Raw genomic sequence first — 20,612 nt, 5'->3', positions numbered from 1 at the left:
GTGGGGTCTGGGGTTGGTGGTCAGGGCACCTGGAGGGGCCTGGGGGTGGCTTGCTGCTGTGGGGCCATGGGGCAGGGCTGATGGGGGAAAATCTGAGGGAGCCACTGAGGACATTGGGACCCGGGGACAGACTGGGGGGTCATGGAGGAGTTCAGGGCTGGGCTGGGCCTGGTGCTGGGGAGGAGCTTTGTGGGAGGCCCTTGGTCTCTGCTCAGGGAGCCTCAGGGCTGCCCTCAGCACTGCTGTGACCGTACCCCACATGCACCTCAGGGCGAGGGGCAGCGTGGGCTGGCGACTCACCCATGGGGCAGCAGGGCAGGGCCTTGCAGCCAGGGCCTTGTCCCACACCCAGCCGGGGAGCAGGGCAGGCTGGGGGCAGCCCTGGGCATCAGGCATCTCCCTGGGGACATTCTTCCACAGTCTTCATTTCTCTGTGGAGCCGTTTGTGCGGTACACTGAGCTACAAAGTTGGGGTGTCTCCCCCCCGCCTTGTCTTCTGCCTGATGGGGTTTGCTTTTTAATAGCCTGAGTTTGCAGCCAGTTATTTATGGATAGCAGAATGAGGCTTTCATTTTGGATGCAAAGCAGTAAGTGGGCATAGTGGGAGGTGGGAGATTAAAATGGGAGCAGATAATAAGGGAGGCTGCTTGTCTTCTGGAGGATATTTGGTGATGGTTGGCCCTGGTAAACCACTGTTTTTTCAGGTGCCTCTCCTGTCTCCCTTATCAGCTGCACATGACTAGTGTTCATGCAGATAGGAAATGCTTTGGGCAGCCTCTCTCTGTGCTATGAGGGGTTTAACAGAGTTGTGCTGTAGAAACAGATGTCTGTCAGATGCGTGTGCTCTGTCCCCTGTGCCTTCCTCTATTGCAGTAACTATGTGCTCGCTTATGTCCTCAGCTCCCGCATTGCCATGCTTTCTGCTTTGTCTCACCTGCTGAGCATACTGGAAAGAGCCAGTTCCTGGTGTGGCTGGTTTGGAGCTATTGGTGTGTAAGAGGTAGGATGGCTCTTGCCTTCGGAAGTGGCAGTAGCGAGGTCTGTTCTTCTCCCCCTGGTGCAAGCAGCCACGTGGCCATTCCTCTGCCAGTTTGCGCAGAGCTTATAGGGTCTGAATTACCTCCAGTCCTTTGCTGCTCTGCCAAATTGATTGAAGTTGGTGATGTTATCAAGGGAGCGGGGGGATGTGTATTAGTGAGCCTCATTTCTTAGAAACCCAGGCTGAAAATAGTAATGTAGAGGTATATAGATCAGGATTTTTGTCAGATAAGAAGTGTTGTACCTTTAATTTACTGCAGTTTTAATGGGATAGAGAGGAGGATAAGATATACAGTGACCTGGCAGGGAGAGATGCAAAATATATTTGTAGCAATATTAATGGTCTGGTAGTTTATGTCCCCAGTGTAGGTCTTGTTAAAGGAGCCCATCATCTTGAAAGTCAGTAATTTATTTTTTTTTTAAGATACTAACAAAAGAGCAAGCTGAAATGTTTTTCTGGAAGTTCTTGCTAAAATTGCTTTCTTCCCCCTGTTAAGATAATTTTATTCTAGAAGTGTCTGTTTTAGCAGATGGGAAAAGCTGTTTATCAAAAGAGCTAATAAAACTCCTAAACATGGAAACACTTCCATTCTGGCTAAATCTAAACCTTTTCACTGAAGTCATAGAAATGTTGGTTGTTAGAGATATTTGGAGGTCCCTAGTTCAACCTCTTACTCAAAGCAGGGTTATCACCAGCTATAGATCAGGTCAGCCATGACTTTGTCCAGCCAGGTCTTTAAAACCTCCAAGGATGCAGGCTTTACAGATGTTTGGGGTAGCCTGTCCCATTGTGGAACTATTTTCCTTATGGAGATTTTTTCCTGATATCCAGCCTGAGTCTCCCAGGCCAAAACTGGTGATCATTTCTTGTGTTATATCATCTGCCAGAACCAAAAAGAGTTTGACTGGAGACAGGCCAGTGGGTTATTTGTGCACCACAGCTGTGAAAAAGATCAGCAGTTTCAGTGCTTGTGAAACAGAGCAGAAAATAATCACTATTTCTACTGCATACAGCAGATCTCATCTTGTATCCTGAAACATTGTCTAGTATGTCAGCTCCTTCCCACTGCACGCTGCCTCCTGGGCTTAAGGGAAGAACCTGTTGGCGATATCACGCAGAGGAGCTGAGCAAGAAAATTGGCTGATTGGCTCAATGTACATCTCTGCAAATACTTTCCATGTCAGTTTAGGCAAATGCTTTTAACAATTCATTCAATAATGTTAAGCACCCATTAAAGGAATCCTAAGCCCTCCCTGGGGTCATTTCAGTTCTATGAGATTGTAATTGTTTGAAACTAACCATGATTTCTTCTTTTGCCTTCAGGTTATTCTAATTCTGACAAAGCTGTATGACTACAACCTGGGAAGCATCACAGAGAGCTCTCTTTGGAGGTATGGAGATAAATTGAGTTAATAATTACGACCTTACTTAAATAGGAAGAGCCTGATACAATTCTTTTATTGAATTTAATTGGATTTTTTTAATTGTGCTGGAAGGTTTGTAGCTAAACCCTCTCTCTCTCTCTCACTTCTATTCTTTCATACTCAAGGACAAAGAGCCTGAAGACTGATTGTCTTGTTTCAGCTAGATAATGTACCTCAGGAACCTGCTATCATTTGATTTCCCCTTTCCCATCTTATTCAGAATCAAGTCAACCAATTGGTTTATTTTTAGGAGAACTCAACAGCCTTAAGTCCTTGTTTATAATGAAGGATCTCATGGCTGTCTACTGCCCAAATGATCCTTATGAAAAGTCAGTGCTACTACGGCTCGGGGGAATACCTGTGAGCGAGTATTCAATGTCTGTTTATTCAGAACTGATAGTATTAGTACCAGATAATTGATTTCCACTTGTGTGATGCTGACTTACTAGACTGATTGATAGGGAATGTCTTGATACTTTCATGATTTCAAAGCATATCATGCACTCTGTGAACCAAAGGAAAAGAGTTCGGCCATGGTCTATTTCTTAAGGCTCTTATTTGGATTCAATGAGAGCAGATGGTGCCTGTTTTTCTCTCTCTGAAAAATGGATCTAAGGGGTGTTTACTTCATGTGTCCCTGGTGGTACTTTCATGAGCTGTACTGAATGAAAGGGAGGTTTCCTCATGGTTCCATCTGTGAAACTTTGGTGGGAAGTCTAGGGGTTTTTTTATGCAGGTCATTGATGGAGGTGGACAGGCTACCATCTTGATACAAGAAAACTTTGGGTATTTGAAACTAAAACTTCTTGTTAGGATGAACTTGTTTTGATAAACTTTTTTCATTTCCAAGGAAGAATTTTGGGTCAGAAGTAGAACAAATAACCTTTCTGTTCAAGGAATTGAGCAGGGTTTTAAGACAATGACAGAGGAGGGATTTGATATGAAGTATATTCTGAGCTCAGGCTAGTGCTCTACCCACTGGCCTGAAGAAATAAAACAAACAAAAAAAAACCCCTAACACAAAAACCCAAAAACCTAAAGAAATGCAAAACTTCTAGGATTTGTTATGAACAGCAACAGGAACACTCAAAAGTATTAGTATTTTGTGGGGCTGAATAAACGGTTTCTCATCCTGCTGTGGGGGTATAATCAGGTCTTTCCATTTCATATATGTTGCCACTATGGCTTGAGATCAAAAGTAATCCTATTTTCTCTACTGCCTTTGTCTTTACTATGGTGTGCACACCATAGTAAAGGGCCTTTCAGGACTGTGGCTTTGGCAATGTTTTTCTGAAGGGGGTTTGGGCTAGAGTGTTTCATTTCTCAATGGTTTCAAGAAAGAATATTCGTAAATATGAAATATATTTTTTTATTTCCTCTTACTACCCTCAGACATTTCACCCGGAGAAATACTCATCTCTATTTCATCAGTCATTGGAGAAGGTATGGTCCTTCCCCATTGCTGACATTGCTGAAGAACTACTTTACTCACGTGATGCAATGTAAGATTGTGTTGAGATACTGGTTTGGGACTGAAAATAGGACAGCCATGTCAGAGTGGAAAAAACGATTCTTGTTGAGGTGTATGAATGTGGGCACAAAATTGTGCTGATGACCTTATGCTGTTGTCTGTTTCAGAATTGGTTTCTGCGGACCATACCACAATGGCATAAGTTTTACCCTGATTAAAAGAGAAAGGACTGTGGGGATTTCGCTGGAGGATGTACCAGAAGCTGGGGCTTTGCCAATGTAGCAGTCCTAAAGCCAGTGAGTGTAGTGGACTTCAGACAGTCATAATGTCAGAACGTGATTAACAACACAGTAATAGCCTGATTGTTTCCTCTAGCCCAGTATCCTATTACCAAAAAGCAGTCAATAAAGAATATACGAGCAGGATTATCATATCTGACACTTCCTCCAAGCATTCTCCTAGCATTCATTCTTAGGGTTGAAGTTTAGGGTCCTTTCTCAACCTTCAGTTTAAGGTCTATCAGGGTCTGAATAATTTTTTTTGTAGTATATACCCGGGGATTAGTATCCCATGAGCTAACTTTCTTAGTACCTCTTGGAGTGTGTTAAAACTTTTAGTACTTGTGACATCTTAGAACAAGCAGCTCCATAGATTATTTGAGGAACCACTTGTCTTTCTTTGAACCCATCAGCTTCAGGTTCCCTTGCCACATGTCACTTGTCAGGACTTGGTTACAGTTGCATGGCCAAGCACCCAGAATCCCTGTACAAATGCTTTGTACTGGGAAATGTTGAAGGAGAACCAGGATAGCTAAAATCAACCCACTTGTCTTTGCAGTACTTCAATGTACTTGAGTACTTGATCGCCTCTTCAGTGCTCATGACTGCTCTGAAAGTTGTCAGTGCACTGCCAGTGCCTTGGTCCTGTTGCCTTACATAAGCCTCAGGAGGTTACGTTGTGCTCTGTCCTGAGTCTGCCTCTGCTGTTAGATCCCCGCTCACCATGTGGGCATGCCTTCAGGTCACTAATAAATATCCCTGTGAAGATCCCAGGACAGCTTCTCTGTTCTTAGTGTAATGGAAAGAAATTACAAGATGGGCATATCTTATTATTTAACGTATCTGACGGAGAGGTTATTAGCTGTTGCTCCTCCTGGCTGCTTAAGTGACATGTTAATTTAAATGTCCCTGCTTGTTTAAAAATGATAGAAAAAAATAGAACTGAGAGAAAGGGAGAAACATCTTGCACTTTAATTTATTTCATGCCTCTAGGTTTTATGCTGGGGAATGGAAGAAAGCATGATCTCATGTCTGGTTTGATTTCTGATGTCAAGAGTTCTGTTTCTGAAGGATAGAGGAGAAAGACAGGTAGTTCCGCAGGTACCCACAACTGAAGAGGAATCTCTGCCTTGAATACATGTCAAAGAAATACCATTCTCGCCTCCTGCGCAGAGTGTATTCTCAAAAGGTTGATGAATGATGAGGGGCTGTTTAGAAGCATGTCACAGACACGAGTCATTTATGCTATAGCTGGTTATAAGCACATCTGTCATTCAAAGGTGTAGTTGGGTGATTTAAGCAGGTGACTTTAAGGTGACTGATGGGACTGTAACCATCTATAACACAACTATGCCATCGCCTACAAGATATGAATCTGTCTTCTTTATAAACACACTACTACCTGCTAGGATGGCATTTCTTTGTAATTTTTCAGCCAGTTTAACTACAGCTGGCTGCAACACTAATGGATGGAGATCGCCCTTCTAAAACTACTGATGAATTGAGACCACTGGCGACAGACATGAAGGGATGAAATACAGTAAGAGAAAAGAGATGGGGAGAATCTATATAACCTTCTAGAGTGCTAAGGCTCTGTGCTTACCAGGCTTTGGATGGCAAGTGAGCTGCTGTACACGGTAAATGAGATTTTGCATCAGGCTGGGTCTGACTTTAATTATGCTGTTATCCTCTCAGCAGACTTTTTCCACAGTTTTAGTTGAGAGCTTTTTATTTACTTTTTGTTATTCTTTTTATAGAAGAGGAAGAAAATGAAGGAGAAAAGATTATCTGTCACTGAGCAATTAACTGAGTGTATTGGATTTATTTCTCTTCCTCTCCTAGATATCTCTCAGATCACAAAGAGGATTAAGCTGTGAGAGTTAGAAGAAGATGTTTTTTACCACTGGTGTAAGATAAGCTTACGTTTCCAATAAATAAAAATGTCAGAATAGTGACTATGGTATCCATGAGCTGCAGACGGCTGTGAGGGAGGACTAATCTTTTCTCTGTTTGTGTAAATATGATGCTCTGGAAAGATGTGTGTGCAGGACACTTTCCCTCGGGGCCTTGAGGGGCTGACAAGCAGAGTGCTGCCATTCACCTCTTTGCCTTCTTATAGCTCTGTATTTGATCAGGAACGAGTAATTTCATGGAACTTGCTGTAAAAATAGCAGTAATTAAACTTTGCTTTTCAGCCAGAAAGTACGAAGATGTAGAGTTTGCTTGGTTTGAGAGCGTTTATGTTCTAAATTGAGATCTGTTGCTCTGTTAGTTCTGCAAGTTTTATGAAATATACCTACACTGTGCCTGAACACTGTGCCTGAACCCTGAGCTCCCCAGTTAAGGAGTGCTTAACAATTCCAGCCTGTCCTTCACTGCTCCTGGTTTCTGCAGTAGGGAAGCTTTAGCACATATGCCATAAAGGAATCTCAAGGACTCTGAAAAATACCTATGCCTCATATAGATGTAGCTTTAACTTCCCATATGTAAAGCAGGGGATGTTAATAGTTGCCTTCCCCCCGCCGGCCCCGGAGAGCTTAGAATGGATTTAGCTAACTGGCATCTGCAATATTTTGAAGATTGTCTGGTAATAAATATTACAGAGGTCACAGCAGGATAAAAATTCTCAGAACACCAAGGCTCTGTTTCTAGCTTTTTCATGGCCTTTTTGTTTAACCTTGAATTAGTGTTTTAACTCCTCCATCAGTTTACTCATCCCCACCTTCTAACACTGCCAGTGCACATCACGCTGCAACTCTGTCCTTTCAAGAAGGGAAATTGGGTATGTAAGCCAGAGAAGAATCAGATCCCTCAGAGCATCTCTGCCTCTCAGTATAGGAATAACCTTAATTTGTTCCATGGGACAACTAGATGAAATAAAGAATTCACTGTCCTTACTGTGTTCTTATCCTCTTCTGCTCTCAGCCGCTGCTGGAGACAAGATATTGGGCTAAGGTAGACCAAGGTACTTGGTACTAAGGTCTAAGTACCATTGTGTTATGTCTGTAGGTTGGGTAGTCCCATAATCTCCATTACGCATGGGAGTGTTTTGGTGAAAACACTTATTGTTGGAGATGGGTTTGCATTAGTATGTCAGATACTAAAAAGGAGCAACGGCCAACAGGAATGTGTTCTTTTCTCTTGCAGCTGCTCTAGGGATAGAAGCCTCAGGGAGAGAGGTGGATGTAGATTGAGGATCATCTCTGAATACCACCTTGCAATATTAGCCAGATAATCTGTTAGACATCTTTCTCTCCCTTGAATCCTGTTGCTTGCAAAGTCTTGGCTGTGAGTTGACCCCAGCTATGTGGTTATAAATACTATAGATGCTTTGAAGCCTCACATATTTATGTTTCTGCATGCAATTTTCTGGCTCCTTGCTATGTAAGAATGACCTCCCTACAGATTGGAGCTATAGCCAGCCATGTCACCTTCAGTATTGTTGACGTGTTTGTGAAGATTTTCTTCTCTAGACTAGAGAGTTCTTGCAACAGGAGACTTGAAAGATTGTCAGTATTTGCTTACTTCCTTTGAGGGGAATTTCCAGGATATGTCTGTTATTGTATTCATCATTCTTCTGCACATTTTATGCTGGTTCCTTACGTCTGTTTTGCAGATGGGCTGTTCTCAACTCACATTTATTTTCTACCTGCTGAGCCACATTAATAAGGTCATAACTTGTGGGTTAGTGACACAGTGTGCTCTGCAACAGCAGATTAGGGTCTTTTAGCTGAAGTAGGTAGGAGAAGCAAATCTATATGAGAGGAACTGACAAAGTGAGGGGAAGCAAAGTCTCATTAAGCACATTTTAACCAGCAGTTTTGTGGGAAAGGGGAACTTGAAAAGGACTATTTGAAATGCTTTTATCTATAAATATGGTGCTTCGGTTGCTCAGTGTGAGTAAGTCACTTTTCTTAACTGAATATCAGAGCTTGACAAATGCTACTACATTATCTCCCATGGGCATTTAGTGAAATTGTAACAATGACATTTCCTTGTGTCTTTTATTTTAACTTTTTTTAATTTTCATTCCTGCAAACATATGAGCCACTGGCTGCTCTGTGTATAGATGCTGGAGGGCATCTTGGGGGGAAGGAAGAATGAGTTTGCACACTCAGCTGTTTGCGTAGGAAGCAGTGTCTTTTTACGGTTTGATCGCAGTGGGAGATCTGCTTGCACTGGAAGCAGGCTTAAAACGTGGATTTCGTGCACTGACTGAGTGTGGAGCTGAGTGCAGCCTTTTTCCTGTGTGATGGGATGCTATTCAGCCATCAGGACCCCTAGGGACCTAGCAGTTTCTATAGGTATCAATTTTTTACATGAGAGGCCTCATTTTACTCTGGTGACTAACAGTAATAAAAACTTCTAGCACAGTCAACTCTTCTAGTTGGTTGCCAAAGTTTGCTGGGATGTTTTGCCTGCTATCAAAAAGAGCCCAAATAAAGCTGGGGGGGGGGAACAGCTAACCAATCAAACAAAAAACCCACCCAAAACCCCAAAAAAGACCTACCTAAGAAACAACCCACAGCAGATGCTTAAATAGATCCTAATTTAGCAGGAAACTTAAATCTTATTGAATTTTACCACATTCTTATCTTTCCTGAACAATGAGAGCCAGTATAACCCTTGCATTTTGTGGCATAACATCTGTCTTTGTTTAATCAATCTCAAGGAATTTCTTCCTTGACATAGCTTGAAGAATCATACCCTGATATCTTGAAGGATGTGGGTTGAGGATTTAGTGATGTGCTCCTCATTGCCTGGTCTGTGTGGATAAAATATTCAGCACTAATGACAATGCACATTTATTAAGCATATTGAAAATGTGTTCTCTGTTGCAGCCAGTCATGAAATGTAGGGATGTTATCAAGTAAATCAAAAAGAACCCCAATCCATTTTCTGCATGAAAAAACATGTAAATCAAAATAATATTAATACTGACATATATTATCAATGTACTGTAAATAACATGCACAGTGTTCATGCCGCTTTATAGAGATACAATGTTTAAATGCACTTTGTCATTCTTGTTCTGCAAATTAGAAGATGAACTTGCACATCTGTTTCCTAGACTGTACCTGTTTGCGCAAATGATATTGGTAAAACACAGCAGAACTATCTCTAGTTCCAGCCCATGGGGTTCATCCGTCTGTTGTGGCTGTGTAATAACTGCAGACAAGCTAGACTGGAGCTGATATCTAAGAGGAAAGACAAACAGCACAGTAGTTACCCATTCATAAACAGAAAGCAAAACACCCTTTATGTTCTGATATTTCTATCCCTTTCATATCTATGCAGTCACTCTTCCTTTTGCAAAGCTGGGTAAAATTGTACTTATCTTTTCAGAGGGATATATCCTCCACTAATCACAAAAAGGAAAGAATGTATTTGGGGCTGAGCTTGGGTAAACAAAAAACTATTCCAGTTGAGTGAGTTATACTAGCTTGAGATCTGAACTCTAAGGTCTTCAGATCCAGGTCCCAAGTATTTCTGCATCTGCACCTTGGGAATTATCCAGGCAAACATTCAAAGTTTATTGTTGCTACAGAAAGAGCCAGATGTATGTCAATAGGTCTCTCTTGAAGGACTTAGTGAAACACCTGGAAACTATGAGCTGTAAAAATGCTTATTTAAATATATATCAATGGTATGTTTGTTGTGCAGCATAAACTGACCACGGTTTACAGCAAAACTTAGTGGCTTGCTTGGAAGTGTCCTTTTTTTCTGATTTCTCTTAACTTACCAAATAATAATTGGACAAAACAGAAAAGGAGAAATAAAGCCCACAGTTAATCAGCTTGCGTCTTCAATAGTGATAGCAAAGCCAGCTTTTGAGTGTGATCCTGCGAGCAGCTCCTGTGCCTCGGAGCACAACGTAGTTCTCAGCAGCAGTGGGTTTTTCTTTCTCATGTCAGAAGCTTTGTGTGTGTGTGTGTGGGAAAGTAAGACATCAGTGCATGAGCTGCTCATTAGGAAGGTCCAGAGTCTTTTAGAAAGGCCCAGGGCCACTGGGTGAGACTCCAGATCTGTGTGTGTGCACCAGTATTGTTAGTGAATACTGTGCTTTGCAGGGAGCTGGAGCAATTAGGGCAAGGAAGGTTCATTTTGCCCCTTGTCAATAGGATGTACCATTGAGGGTCTATGTGTACTCAGCACTAAGAAGGTTTGTGCTTGTATGACAGGGACAACTTGTGGGAGACTCGATTCCTGGTGAGCAAGGAATTAGTTTGCAGCTCGACTTCCCCTTATGAAGGCTTGGAGGAGGCATGTGGGGATTCAGGAACTTTTCTATCCTGGCTGGCTGGCAGCCTCCCCCTGCTATTGCACCGAGTCATTTCACTGGTGAGATGCATTAAGTGGTGGGTGAAGCTATGTCCTGTTGATTATGAACATCAATTGTAATGTACTCTAAACCGATGCAGTGCTTTGCCAACGGGAGGTAAAAAGCCTTCCTTCTGTCTTTCACCCATTATTTCCCCCTATCCCCAAAATGAGTTTCTTCTGTAAGGAAGTTGTATGAATTTCCCTAGCATGCATTTTACTGTGTGCTGTGTAGTTGCGTGTGAAGATAAAACCTCTTTTCAATGATCTTGCAATCTAGATAGATAGTGTGTCTATGAGAGATGCTGAGTTGAAAAGTAACAGAAATTCAGAGACGCCACATGTATTGTGTATTAAATGAGTTCATAAGGAGAGATAGAGACTGATATCCAGTCTTCCCCAAGGCAAAATTCTTGCAGAAAGACAGTGTTGTTCGTTCTACTAACTTGCTTTTAGTGCTGTATTTCCAGACTCTATGTACATATCTGTGTATGTGTTCCCATGCATTTCCTTCTGTTTTTCCTTCAAGCCTGAGCTCCTGGAGTCAGGTGACTGCTCGCAATCTCAGCTTTTCTGTGGTGGCAGAAAGCCCCACTTCCTGGTTTTCACATGATGAAGAGAAAATTGAATGGCTCCAACTGCTGTACAGATGGGAAAGCCCAAACGTAGATTCTTCACACTTGGTTCCTGAGAGCTTTTTTCTTCATTGCTTAAGGTATCTTGGCTGGAAAGGCAGATCAGGATGGGATGGAGGGGGAATCAGAATGGGGTGGATTCCTCCGTGAACTGAACATGTAGATGCTGCTTTGTCATACCAAAGGCTGAGGTTCGGATCACAGCTCTGATCAGGCCAAGCAGAGCCTTGAGCCTGGCTTTCCTGCAAACCAGCTGAATGTTGATTGTTGGCTTACATGATTACACTGTCCATCAATTAAAAAAACCACAAAACTTCTTCCTGTTCTGCTGGTGAACAAAAGCAATTTTTGTTTACTTTTGCTAAAACTGGAGGTTTTTGCTCTTTCATGGTGGTAACGCTACAAAGTTGCTCTCTCTCCTAAGGCAGAACAGGAGGAGAGGAGACACCCCCTCGGAGTTAACTGAGAACCAGGTATTTCCCATATATAAGGGAGAAACACCTGTGGGTGGAAAGGACACAGACACTGGAAGGCAGTCTGAGGAGATGGCAGGTTCCTTGTCACTTATTAAAAGCTGTCAGTCTTCCCTAGCAGGCTGTGACTGCCGGTCTTGAGTCCCCGAGAGATTTTTGTTAAGCTGCAGGCTTTAAAATCTGCACAGCACTCAGCTGCCAGTCTGATGGGCACTGTAACCTCTGGGGAGAAAGGGACTGCAATCAAAATCGGGCCAGCGTTGTCCTTTTACATTTGAATACAAAACCTTTTTAAAATAAGCTAAAAGGGAAACAGGAGGCCAGAAGAACTGTCTGCTAAATAACTCTTCTGTAAGACAGACGGATAAAAGGAAGCTGTAAGCAGGTCTAAGCTCCCATTGTGCTTTACCAACAAGTCACTGTTCTTACTGATAGTTCAGGTGTGTTTACGTTGTCCCAGGCTGTCTCAGCTCCGAAGGATCAATCTAGGAGGCTGCAAACCACACATTTTTGTTCTCCTCTATTTATTTCTGTCCTTGCTTGTAGGAAGCAACATAACATATCTTCTGTTTAGAGCTGTGGAATGAGAACCACAACTGTGAGTCCTAGCGTTCCCACATACAGCTTTAGGCAAGCTTCTTCACCATGGCATGTGTGGATAATGGGGTTATGTTACCTGTCCATCTGCAGTAAATGAGCTGAGGGTTTTGGATGAAACTGGCTAATAAAAACTAGTCCTGGAAAAGTTAGAGCGGAAACACAGCTGTGTAAGCCTATAGTCTCCATCCATGGCTGAAGCCTAACACAGATTTAGCCTATGCTTTATCAAGCCAAACTTCTGGTATATTCTCATCCAGTACCTAACAGGACCTTGAGAAACTCTTGGATATCTTTGCAGGCAGGGTGGATTGTCATCTTTGGGTCAATTTATGACATCTTTAGTTTGGATTCTGCCCGAACAGAGGCTAATTCTTGCACAAGGGTAAGAAATGAGATTGAAAACCATTGCTTTTAAATAGTCAGCTCCCTTTCCAAGGAAGGAAAGTCAACATAGAAGATGTTTTATGACCATGGACTGTATGGCATTGCTGGGGAGAGCTACTAGATGGGAGAAGCACTAGAGGTAGCAGCAAAATAAAATCTTTATGAACCTCACTTGTAATAGTTGTTTTTTTATGAAGATATGAAACAACCTTTTTTCCTAACTGTGTTTGTAACTTTTCAGCTCCTCTGTTCTTGTGGTTTCTGGGAGGTGAAGGAGGCAGAACTGCAGCCTTTTTTCCTCCTTACTCCATGGTAGCACTGCCTAAGTGGAAGCAACGCCCTTCCATACTATGGAGTAGGTAAGAATGTGAAGTTTTTGCACAGTTCTTCCTCAAAATGAGTTTTCCTTGCTAGAACCTTCAAGGCGTGGTCTTCTTTTTTTCCCTAGCCTGCCTCCAGCAGTGCCCAATAAATGACAGCTATTATCAGTGTTAAACTCTCAATAAGAAACCTACTACCTTTGGGATAACTTTTCTTTCTTGCCCCGCTAGAGAAATCAGCTTATGCCCTGAAACATGAGTTTTGATGACTTGCCATATTACATTTTTAACTAGGTATTAATGTTAAGTTATACATATATTATAGACTATTAAATTATTGGTCCTTTCCAGTAAGCACATCTGTGGCTTGCAAGACTCTGACCTCCTTTTGTTGTGAGCAGTGTGCGCTGACTACAGGCAGTGTGGAAATATAATTTCTCTTCACTTCCCTGCCGGTGCTCAAGTGACGATGTGCTCTATTGTTATGAGGCAGCATAAAATTAAGAGGCTAGTCACGATGAAGGTAGTAAGAAAGAAACTTAAAGACCTCAGTAAATTTCCCTTCTAAGTGTTCTCTTTTCAAAGGTAAATGGTCTTATTCTTTGTAATCTCTCTTTGTATGTTAACAGCTTTCACAATGCTAACTCTTTTGTAAGAAAAGCACATTACAATTCCAGTCTGCTTTATCTCTGGTAAAGGAGCCAAAGGAGGAAGAAGCCAATACATTTTTTATTTTTTCTTTAAAGTCCACCACCTACTCAGCACACATGCACTGTAAATTCAAGACGTGGATGTTACTCAAAGAAGCAAGTGTGATGTCACAAGTGTTTTAATAGCTTTTGATTTATTTCCCTAAGTGCTTTATTAAGATGATGCATAACAGCGTTTGGAAGCCAAATGCAGTCTTAGGAGAGACTTGGAGGAGTTATTTTCAATCTCCTGACTTTTCTTCCTCAACACAGTAATTTGTTTGATTGGGGCAGAAGGGCCCTGGATTCAGAACAGGGATTCTACTTCTTATTTAGTGTTTCTTTGTGAGTTAATCAGCCCGGTTTGTGATCTGAGCGAGTAGGAGTATGAATGAACTTACTGTGATACAAGAGAGCTGCATGGTTCAGAGAACAGGATACTGGCTGAGGTTGGGAGATTTGTGTTCTGTCACTGCATGGGTTTGTGGCTATTAGATGATGAATATTTGGTTAGGCATAATCAAGAATCAGCAAATTCATGTGTATCAAAAGTCAGCTGCAAGGAATCCTCTCCTGGCAAGATATTTCTAATGATATTCTGTAAGGTTAGTTCTAGGTGCAGTCATATAGGGCATTTTTGTCATTAGTCTGGTAATAAATCTGGTATAATTTCCAAGTTTTAAGACAGGCAGGGTAGTGAATCACAAAGAGACCTGATGTAGTCACAGTAAGCAAATGGATTACTTGGTAAGCTGAGCTCCCTTGAAGAAATGTGTTTTAGTCCAACAAAGCATAATAGTACAAAGCTTGTACTATCAGTACTATATGCTGTCTACTTACAGCACGGCGAAGAACTGTGATCGGACAGTGCATACGAACTGGAATAGGCAGAGAACTGAACATCATGTCCCATTGTGAAGGGGCCAAAATGGGTTGCTTTGATCAATGGCTGTGTAAGCTAAGGAGCCAGGAGTTGAATTTGTAAAGAAATTAAAACTACAAAGCATTTATTTTAAGACACTAATTTGGCATGAAAAGCTTTCTGTGACAATGTACAATTTTCAACAAAACTCTGCACCCAGGGTGGGATTTCTGGGCAGAATTGAAAGTGCAACAGTGCATCGCACTGTTCAGGATGTTTCTATGCTCCAGAAACAATCTAAATATGCCTACAAAGGATGCCATCTGTGGCCCAGAAAGTCACAGAATCCCAACTGTTGGAGGCTGGGAGAATATTTAGAGGAAATATGAATTCATGCTTCCTGAGGTCTTACACAGATATCTGTTGTTAACCATCATCAGAGACAGGGTACTGAGCTAAATGAACTTCTGCACTGACACGAGATGGCCACCCTGATGTTGTGGTAGCGCAGAATTCTCTATAGGTAAATGTACTCAATGGAAGTATCGCTATTGTGATGTAGTTGCATCTCATAGCTAAATTTGCTCATTTCCATTTTGCTAAGATAATTATTTTACATTAATTCATTCCAAATTACCCAATTCAGCACAAGGCTAATTTGGTGAAATGTTGATTTGAATTAAAGAGTAGACATAAAATTAAACAGATCTGAAACATCCCCTTAAGGTCATGCATATAGCAAATGCTTGAAATTGCAAGTGAACCAAGTTTGGTGTCTATTTATAAGAATAGTGACTTGGGAGGTGAAACAGAGGAAAGAAAATATATCATGAATGGTGGAGTAAAGTGGGCAAGAGATTGCTCAGGCCAGGTGAAAAATGACAAGTACTAAAGACCAGGTGGGGGAGGAAATCTAGTTTTTGAAGCAAAAAAGATCAGACATCGTTAAGGTTAGAGGGGTTGCATGAGGAGTCAGCTCTTCTGCTTGTAGAAACTGGTATTAATTCACTGACCTGAGTGAAATTGCACCACTTTCCACTAGCTGTTGATCTGCTCCAGAAGTGACTTCTGGCCGCTGATATAAAAGCAGCATCACCCTTCTTAGGCTTTTCTTCTTACTATTGATATTATTTTCATAGCTGCTATTACCGCTTACCTTTTTAGCATTATCAAAATGCAAAGTAAACAGAAAAGGTGGTTGAAAATACAGTAAGTGTAGCTATAAAGTCTATTCAATCTATGTCCCATTAGAAAATAATGGTCAGTATTGTAATAAGTATAAGTTCATTGTCCAGCCCCTCTACTAACATAATTAAAAAGGCATTGGGTTTGGTAGTTGGCTTCTCTTACATTCAGTTGCTCTTTATTGTTTCAGAAGAAACCTGCTGAGTCAATTGGTTTAGAAAGAAGATGTAATAAAACTCTCAGAGTAAACAAGGCTTGATAATTTGCAGAATTTCTGTTGAAATTGCTTGAAAAAAACTTGTATAGGGATATAATAACCTAGTTTTATGTGTGTGGATTATCACTGATGTGCAGTAACTCCTGGAATGCTGGTTAGTGCTCTGAAGAAAAGGGAAAATTTTTTTTTTTTGTTAGTTTGGTATGGGAGAAAATGAAAGTTCTAGAATTATTCATGAAATGGATTCCAGTGATGGGGAGCTGCATGTTGGAACTTTCATCCAAACCAAATCCAAAATCCAAGTGTGTCTCATTTAGCTGAGGGAAGGTCTGAGGCTATTTACTCCTGTTATAACAGCTAGCACTCTAGCCTTTTTTATTATAAGTAATCCCATCAAGTCAGTAAGAATTGATCATTGAATACGGGAGGTTCATTTCAATTGTATGAAGGGCAAGAATGGGTATAAGAACAAGGCCAAGCACGTGTGATACTTTCCTGATGTAGCCTTCGAGCTAATACTGACTTCTGGCTCCAGGACTTTGTAAAACAGCAGAACTGTTTAATAGACCTCTTTGTATATGTGAAGTCCTGCTGTGTGATGAAAGCAAATTCACCCAGCTGTATTTTATCTTATCAAATGAACTTGCCACTCCCCCTGTTGGATGGAGTGCCCTATGGAGATGAGAAAGAAGTAAATGCTACATACAAGTGCAATTTTTTATCCTTTAGGGCAAGGAGCTGCATATGGCAGATGGAGAACAGACTGTCTTTTGAGTTTTATTGATTGCTTTTTAAGCATTGCCTTATGCTTTTAACGAATGAAGAAAGTAAAAGGGATGACTTTGGAAAGCTCCATTAAGCAGTAAGGAAAAATTCTGGTTCTTTAGTAAACTTTGTGCTGTATAGATTTGTACCATGCTGCTTACTAGAAAATGGAAGCATGGAAGAATAAAGTGGTGGTGGTCCTGGATGATCTTCAGCTCTGCATTGCTTCCAGGCTGGCCATATTGTTCCTACCACCTCAGAAATATTTTTCTCTTCAGAGAGGGGGCAATGACCTTGACTCAGACCCAGTTACTTGGGACACATGACTCAACACATCAGTGACTCCTATTTAATTAGTGTGCCTGAACCTACAATGGGGACCTTATTGGCTTGTTGATTAGTTTAATTTTCTGAATGAACCTAGTGATGACTGCACTGCCTTCTGGTTGAATGTGATGTAGAGAATTGAATCTACCTCCTTCTTCCCTGTTTGATAGATCAACTTCCCACGAGAAAGAGCCCCCCCAAAAGTACATGCAGAAATCTTGGTCAGAAAGGAAAAAGCAGAAGGAGTTAAAATTCTAGCAAGCTGTGTCCTGTCTGTTCTGAGAATGAAAACTGAAAGGCAGCCTTAGCTTCTGTAAAGCCTAGATGTTCACCATCTGATATGATGAGTCAGCCTCTACTGGCTGCAAAATACCTATTCACTGATGGAGAGGAAAGTTGGGGAAAAGGGGAATCATGTAGTTGTTGCCAGCATTACTCTTAGTGGCTCCAGGTAATGTCATACATGGAATGATACCAACACTCACTGTGTCTACCTGCCCTTATGCAGGAACTCCCCACTTAAAAGATTGAACATTGATACCTGTGTTAGTAACTTTAAGGATCTAGTCTTGATGGAAGGATTTCTATTACTTTGGAAAACACAAAAAAGTTCATAGCTCAGTCTGGCACATAGGGAAAGTACACATGAGATGTGTGGTGTAAATCTGGCTGCATAATTCCATTCATTTTGGCACCTGTTTTAGTTGACATAGGAACTGATATCTTCCAGCTGCACTTACTGAGCTCAAATCCATCCAGAAAGGGCAGAGGATGCCAAGTGAATCAGCAACATCTCAGATGCCTTAGAGCCTTAATTTGCATGTGTATTTGGCCTACACTTGACAGTCATCATGTACATGTCTTAACAATATCTCACTGGTTATTGTCATCCTGTTCTCCCACATAGGTTTGTCCCTTCCTTTCCTTCCTAAAATGCTGCTTCTCTGGCCTCCCTGCTTCTGTCCTTTCCTTTGTTAGTTTCAAGAAGTTTTATGTCTGCTCTGAAAGCTACGTAATACATTTATATTTTCTTATGTAACGTCACATAAGAGTCCAGAACTTTGCTGAATGCAGATGTCATAAACATTTGTCTTCTCAATCACTACACCTCTAACAGGCTTTTATGTAATTATATATGACAATTATACAGACTCCTGTGAACTGTAATTAAGTCTGTGGAAAGTCTTGTACAGACTTCAGTAAGCTTTGGACCAGGCTCATTACCAGTTCTTCTTGTCCAAAGAGACAGAATGTTGTTTTCTGCTCTGTTTTGTCTTTTCTGTGCCATCCATAAGTACACAAAGTTCTTATAAATTGAATTATTGTTTGTAAAATGGTATGCTCCTTTCTGTTTGTTTGGGCACCTACCAGTAATGTACCTCCTATGAAAGCAGCCCTTGCACTGGAACTGTTGCAGCTGAGTATCTAGCAAGTCAGGTGGATACAGCAGACAGGTGAGCCCAATGCAGTGGGGAAGGAAGCGTTGCTGGCACATCAGGCAGTGACTCACAGCTTGCTGCCCTACTTCGTGGAGGAGTTCACACCATCTGCTGTTGGCATCTGGTTCCTAGGAAAGATCTGAAGTGTGTGAATGGGGCTAAAGTTAGTAACAGAGATTAGTGAACCCAGAGGGCTCTACGGAGAATCAAACTCAGTTGCCTCAATAGCATGAATAGGCTTTTTGTCCAAGGGATTGGAGATGTTAAGGCAGAGGTAAATTCTAAGGAAGAATTTGACTGAGGCTAAAGGACTCTTTCTTTTTTTTAGTATCTGATTGGCAGCTGCTGTGCTGTGTCAGAGAAATTAAATGGTGGGTAAGTTCAGTCAATGGCCAGCTAAGGCTGTTGTCCTTGCTGATGTGTTATTGGGATCACTGTGCCCTCTCTGGGAGACAAAAAGGAAAAAATTCATCAGGCATACCGCAGTAACTGTTAGACTCTCCTGACCAAACCTAGCTCCTGCTCCTCTGCAGCAGAGTGCCATGGCCTTTTGCTTGCTCTGTGGTTCTGTGTAGCGGGTTCAGGTGGTTGCCCTGATTTTTAAGTCACCAGCTGTGCCTGGTATGTGGCTGTTAACATTACTGTACAGCTGTGGCAGAGACCTGTGGGAGATGACTCTCATCTGTGCAGATCATGAGCTGGCAATAGTTCTGCTAATAGTTTTAGCCTGGAGAAAAGGAGGCTGAGGGGAGACCTCATCACTCTCTACAACTACCTGAAAGGAGGTTGTAGCGAGGTGGGTGTCGGTCTCTTCTCCCAAGTAACTGGCGATAGGACGAGAGGAAATGGCCCCAAGTTGTGCCAGGGGAGGTTTAGATTGGACATGAGGAAAAATGTCTTTACTGAAAGAGTGGTTAAACATTGGAACAGGCTGCCCAGGGAAGTGATTGAGTCACCATCCCTGGAAGTATTGAAAAGACGTGTAGATGCGGCGCTTAGGGACATGGTTTAGTGGGCCTGGTGGTGTTGGGTTGACGGTTAGACTCGATGATCTTGGAGGTCTCTTCCAACCTTAATGATTCTATGATTCTAAAAGGCCCAAGCTTGTTGCTGCTACTTCACTGAGCTCACAGAACAATTTGTTCAGAAACTCAACTATGTCTTAAATATCACTCTGTAATGTCTAAATACAAAAAAAGTAAGGATAGGACAAACTGCCAAGAGGCCTAGATTCTTTGTAGGAACAGGGCTGGCAGCATAACTCTTCTATGGACAGAGTCCTGCAAAAATGAGGTAGTTACACTTGAGCTGAACTTGCCGGACTCTGAATCGGACAGGACTTGTCAGCACTGTCAGCTGAGTTAATGCCCGGTGGTACAGTAAGGAAGATGCACTGTTAGTGTTGCCTTTCTGCCAAAGTCACAGAGTAGACAAGCAATAATATCTTCATTCAGCATAATTGTTCCATTAGTTGGAATAATAGACTAGGAGTGGGTTTGTCTGGAGATAGAGAACAGATCTATTGCCTGTCCCCAGGCAGGGGTGTATGTGATTTACTTACTGTTTGTGTTCCAACGCTGTCATTTGCTGCACTCTAGGCTGACTTTCTGGAATGAATAATTTATTATGCTTAGTTACTAGTGCTTCCCCTAAAGTAGACTCTTTACTACTGAGTTGCCCACCAGCGCTGCAGATCAGATGGTCTATCAATTGCCACAAGAATCACTTCTGCCTGTCTTCACTCCTAATTTTCTAAAGCAAACTTTAATCTTAGCTGCTGCTTCATTTCCTGCATCTTTTTTGCTGTCAGCCAAAGACTTCTATTCCAGCAGGTCCCAAAGGTGTGGTTTCTTAATTCCCTGGTTCATTTTGAAATAATTCTCCAGCTGGTACCAATAACTGGGATGAATGTAGGTATGCTGATTAGCTGCTATGACAGCTATGTCTAATTAGCTGAGCTGGTATCTCCCTTCCTGAATACCCAAAGGAGGTGTTTCATTTGAAGGTTTTATTTAGATGAGCTAGGAGTTAATCATTATGCACAAGTCCAGCGGTTGATGACAGTTCAGCCTCTGACCTAGCTCAATAGCCTTAATTCTCAGCGGCAAAAGAGGCCTTGTGTTTCAGGGGTGACAATGCAATCACTAGTTTTCCATTTGTGCCTCTCTGTTTGCCTACAGAGT

The 20,612-nt window shown here is 41.8% G+C and overlaps 1 protein-coding gene across 1 annotated transcript in view; it reads left to right on the top strand.

The window, feature by feature from the left end:
- The first annotated feature begins 302 nt into the window (after positions 1-302).
- Positions 303-20,612, top strand: part of SORCS1 (sortilin-related VPS10 domain containing receptor 1) — a 214,085-nt gene continuing 193,775 nt past the window's right edge. The window contains exons 1-2 of the mRNA XM_009328455.1: positions 303-419; positions 2,363-2,430. Coding sequence (XP_009326730.1) covers positions 303-419; positions 2,363-2,430 — 185 coding nt within the window. The remainder of the gene's footprint in view (positions 420-2,362; positions 2,431-20,612) is intronic.

Source organism: Pygoscelis adeliae, unplaced genomic scaffold (assembly GCF_000699105.1).
Source record: "Pygoscelis adeliae isolate BGI_AS28 unplaced genomic scaffold, ASM69910v1 Scaffold317, whole genome shotgun sequence".
In the NCBI taxonomy this organism is placed as follows: domain Eukaryota; kingdom Metazoa; phylum Chordata; class Aves; order Sphenisciformes; family Spheniscidae; genus Pygoscelis; species Pygoscelis adeliae.
This window is presented reverse-complemented; position numbering and strand designations above follow the sequence as displayed.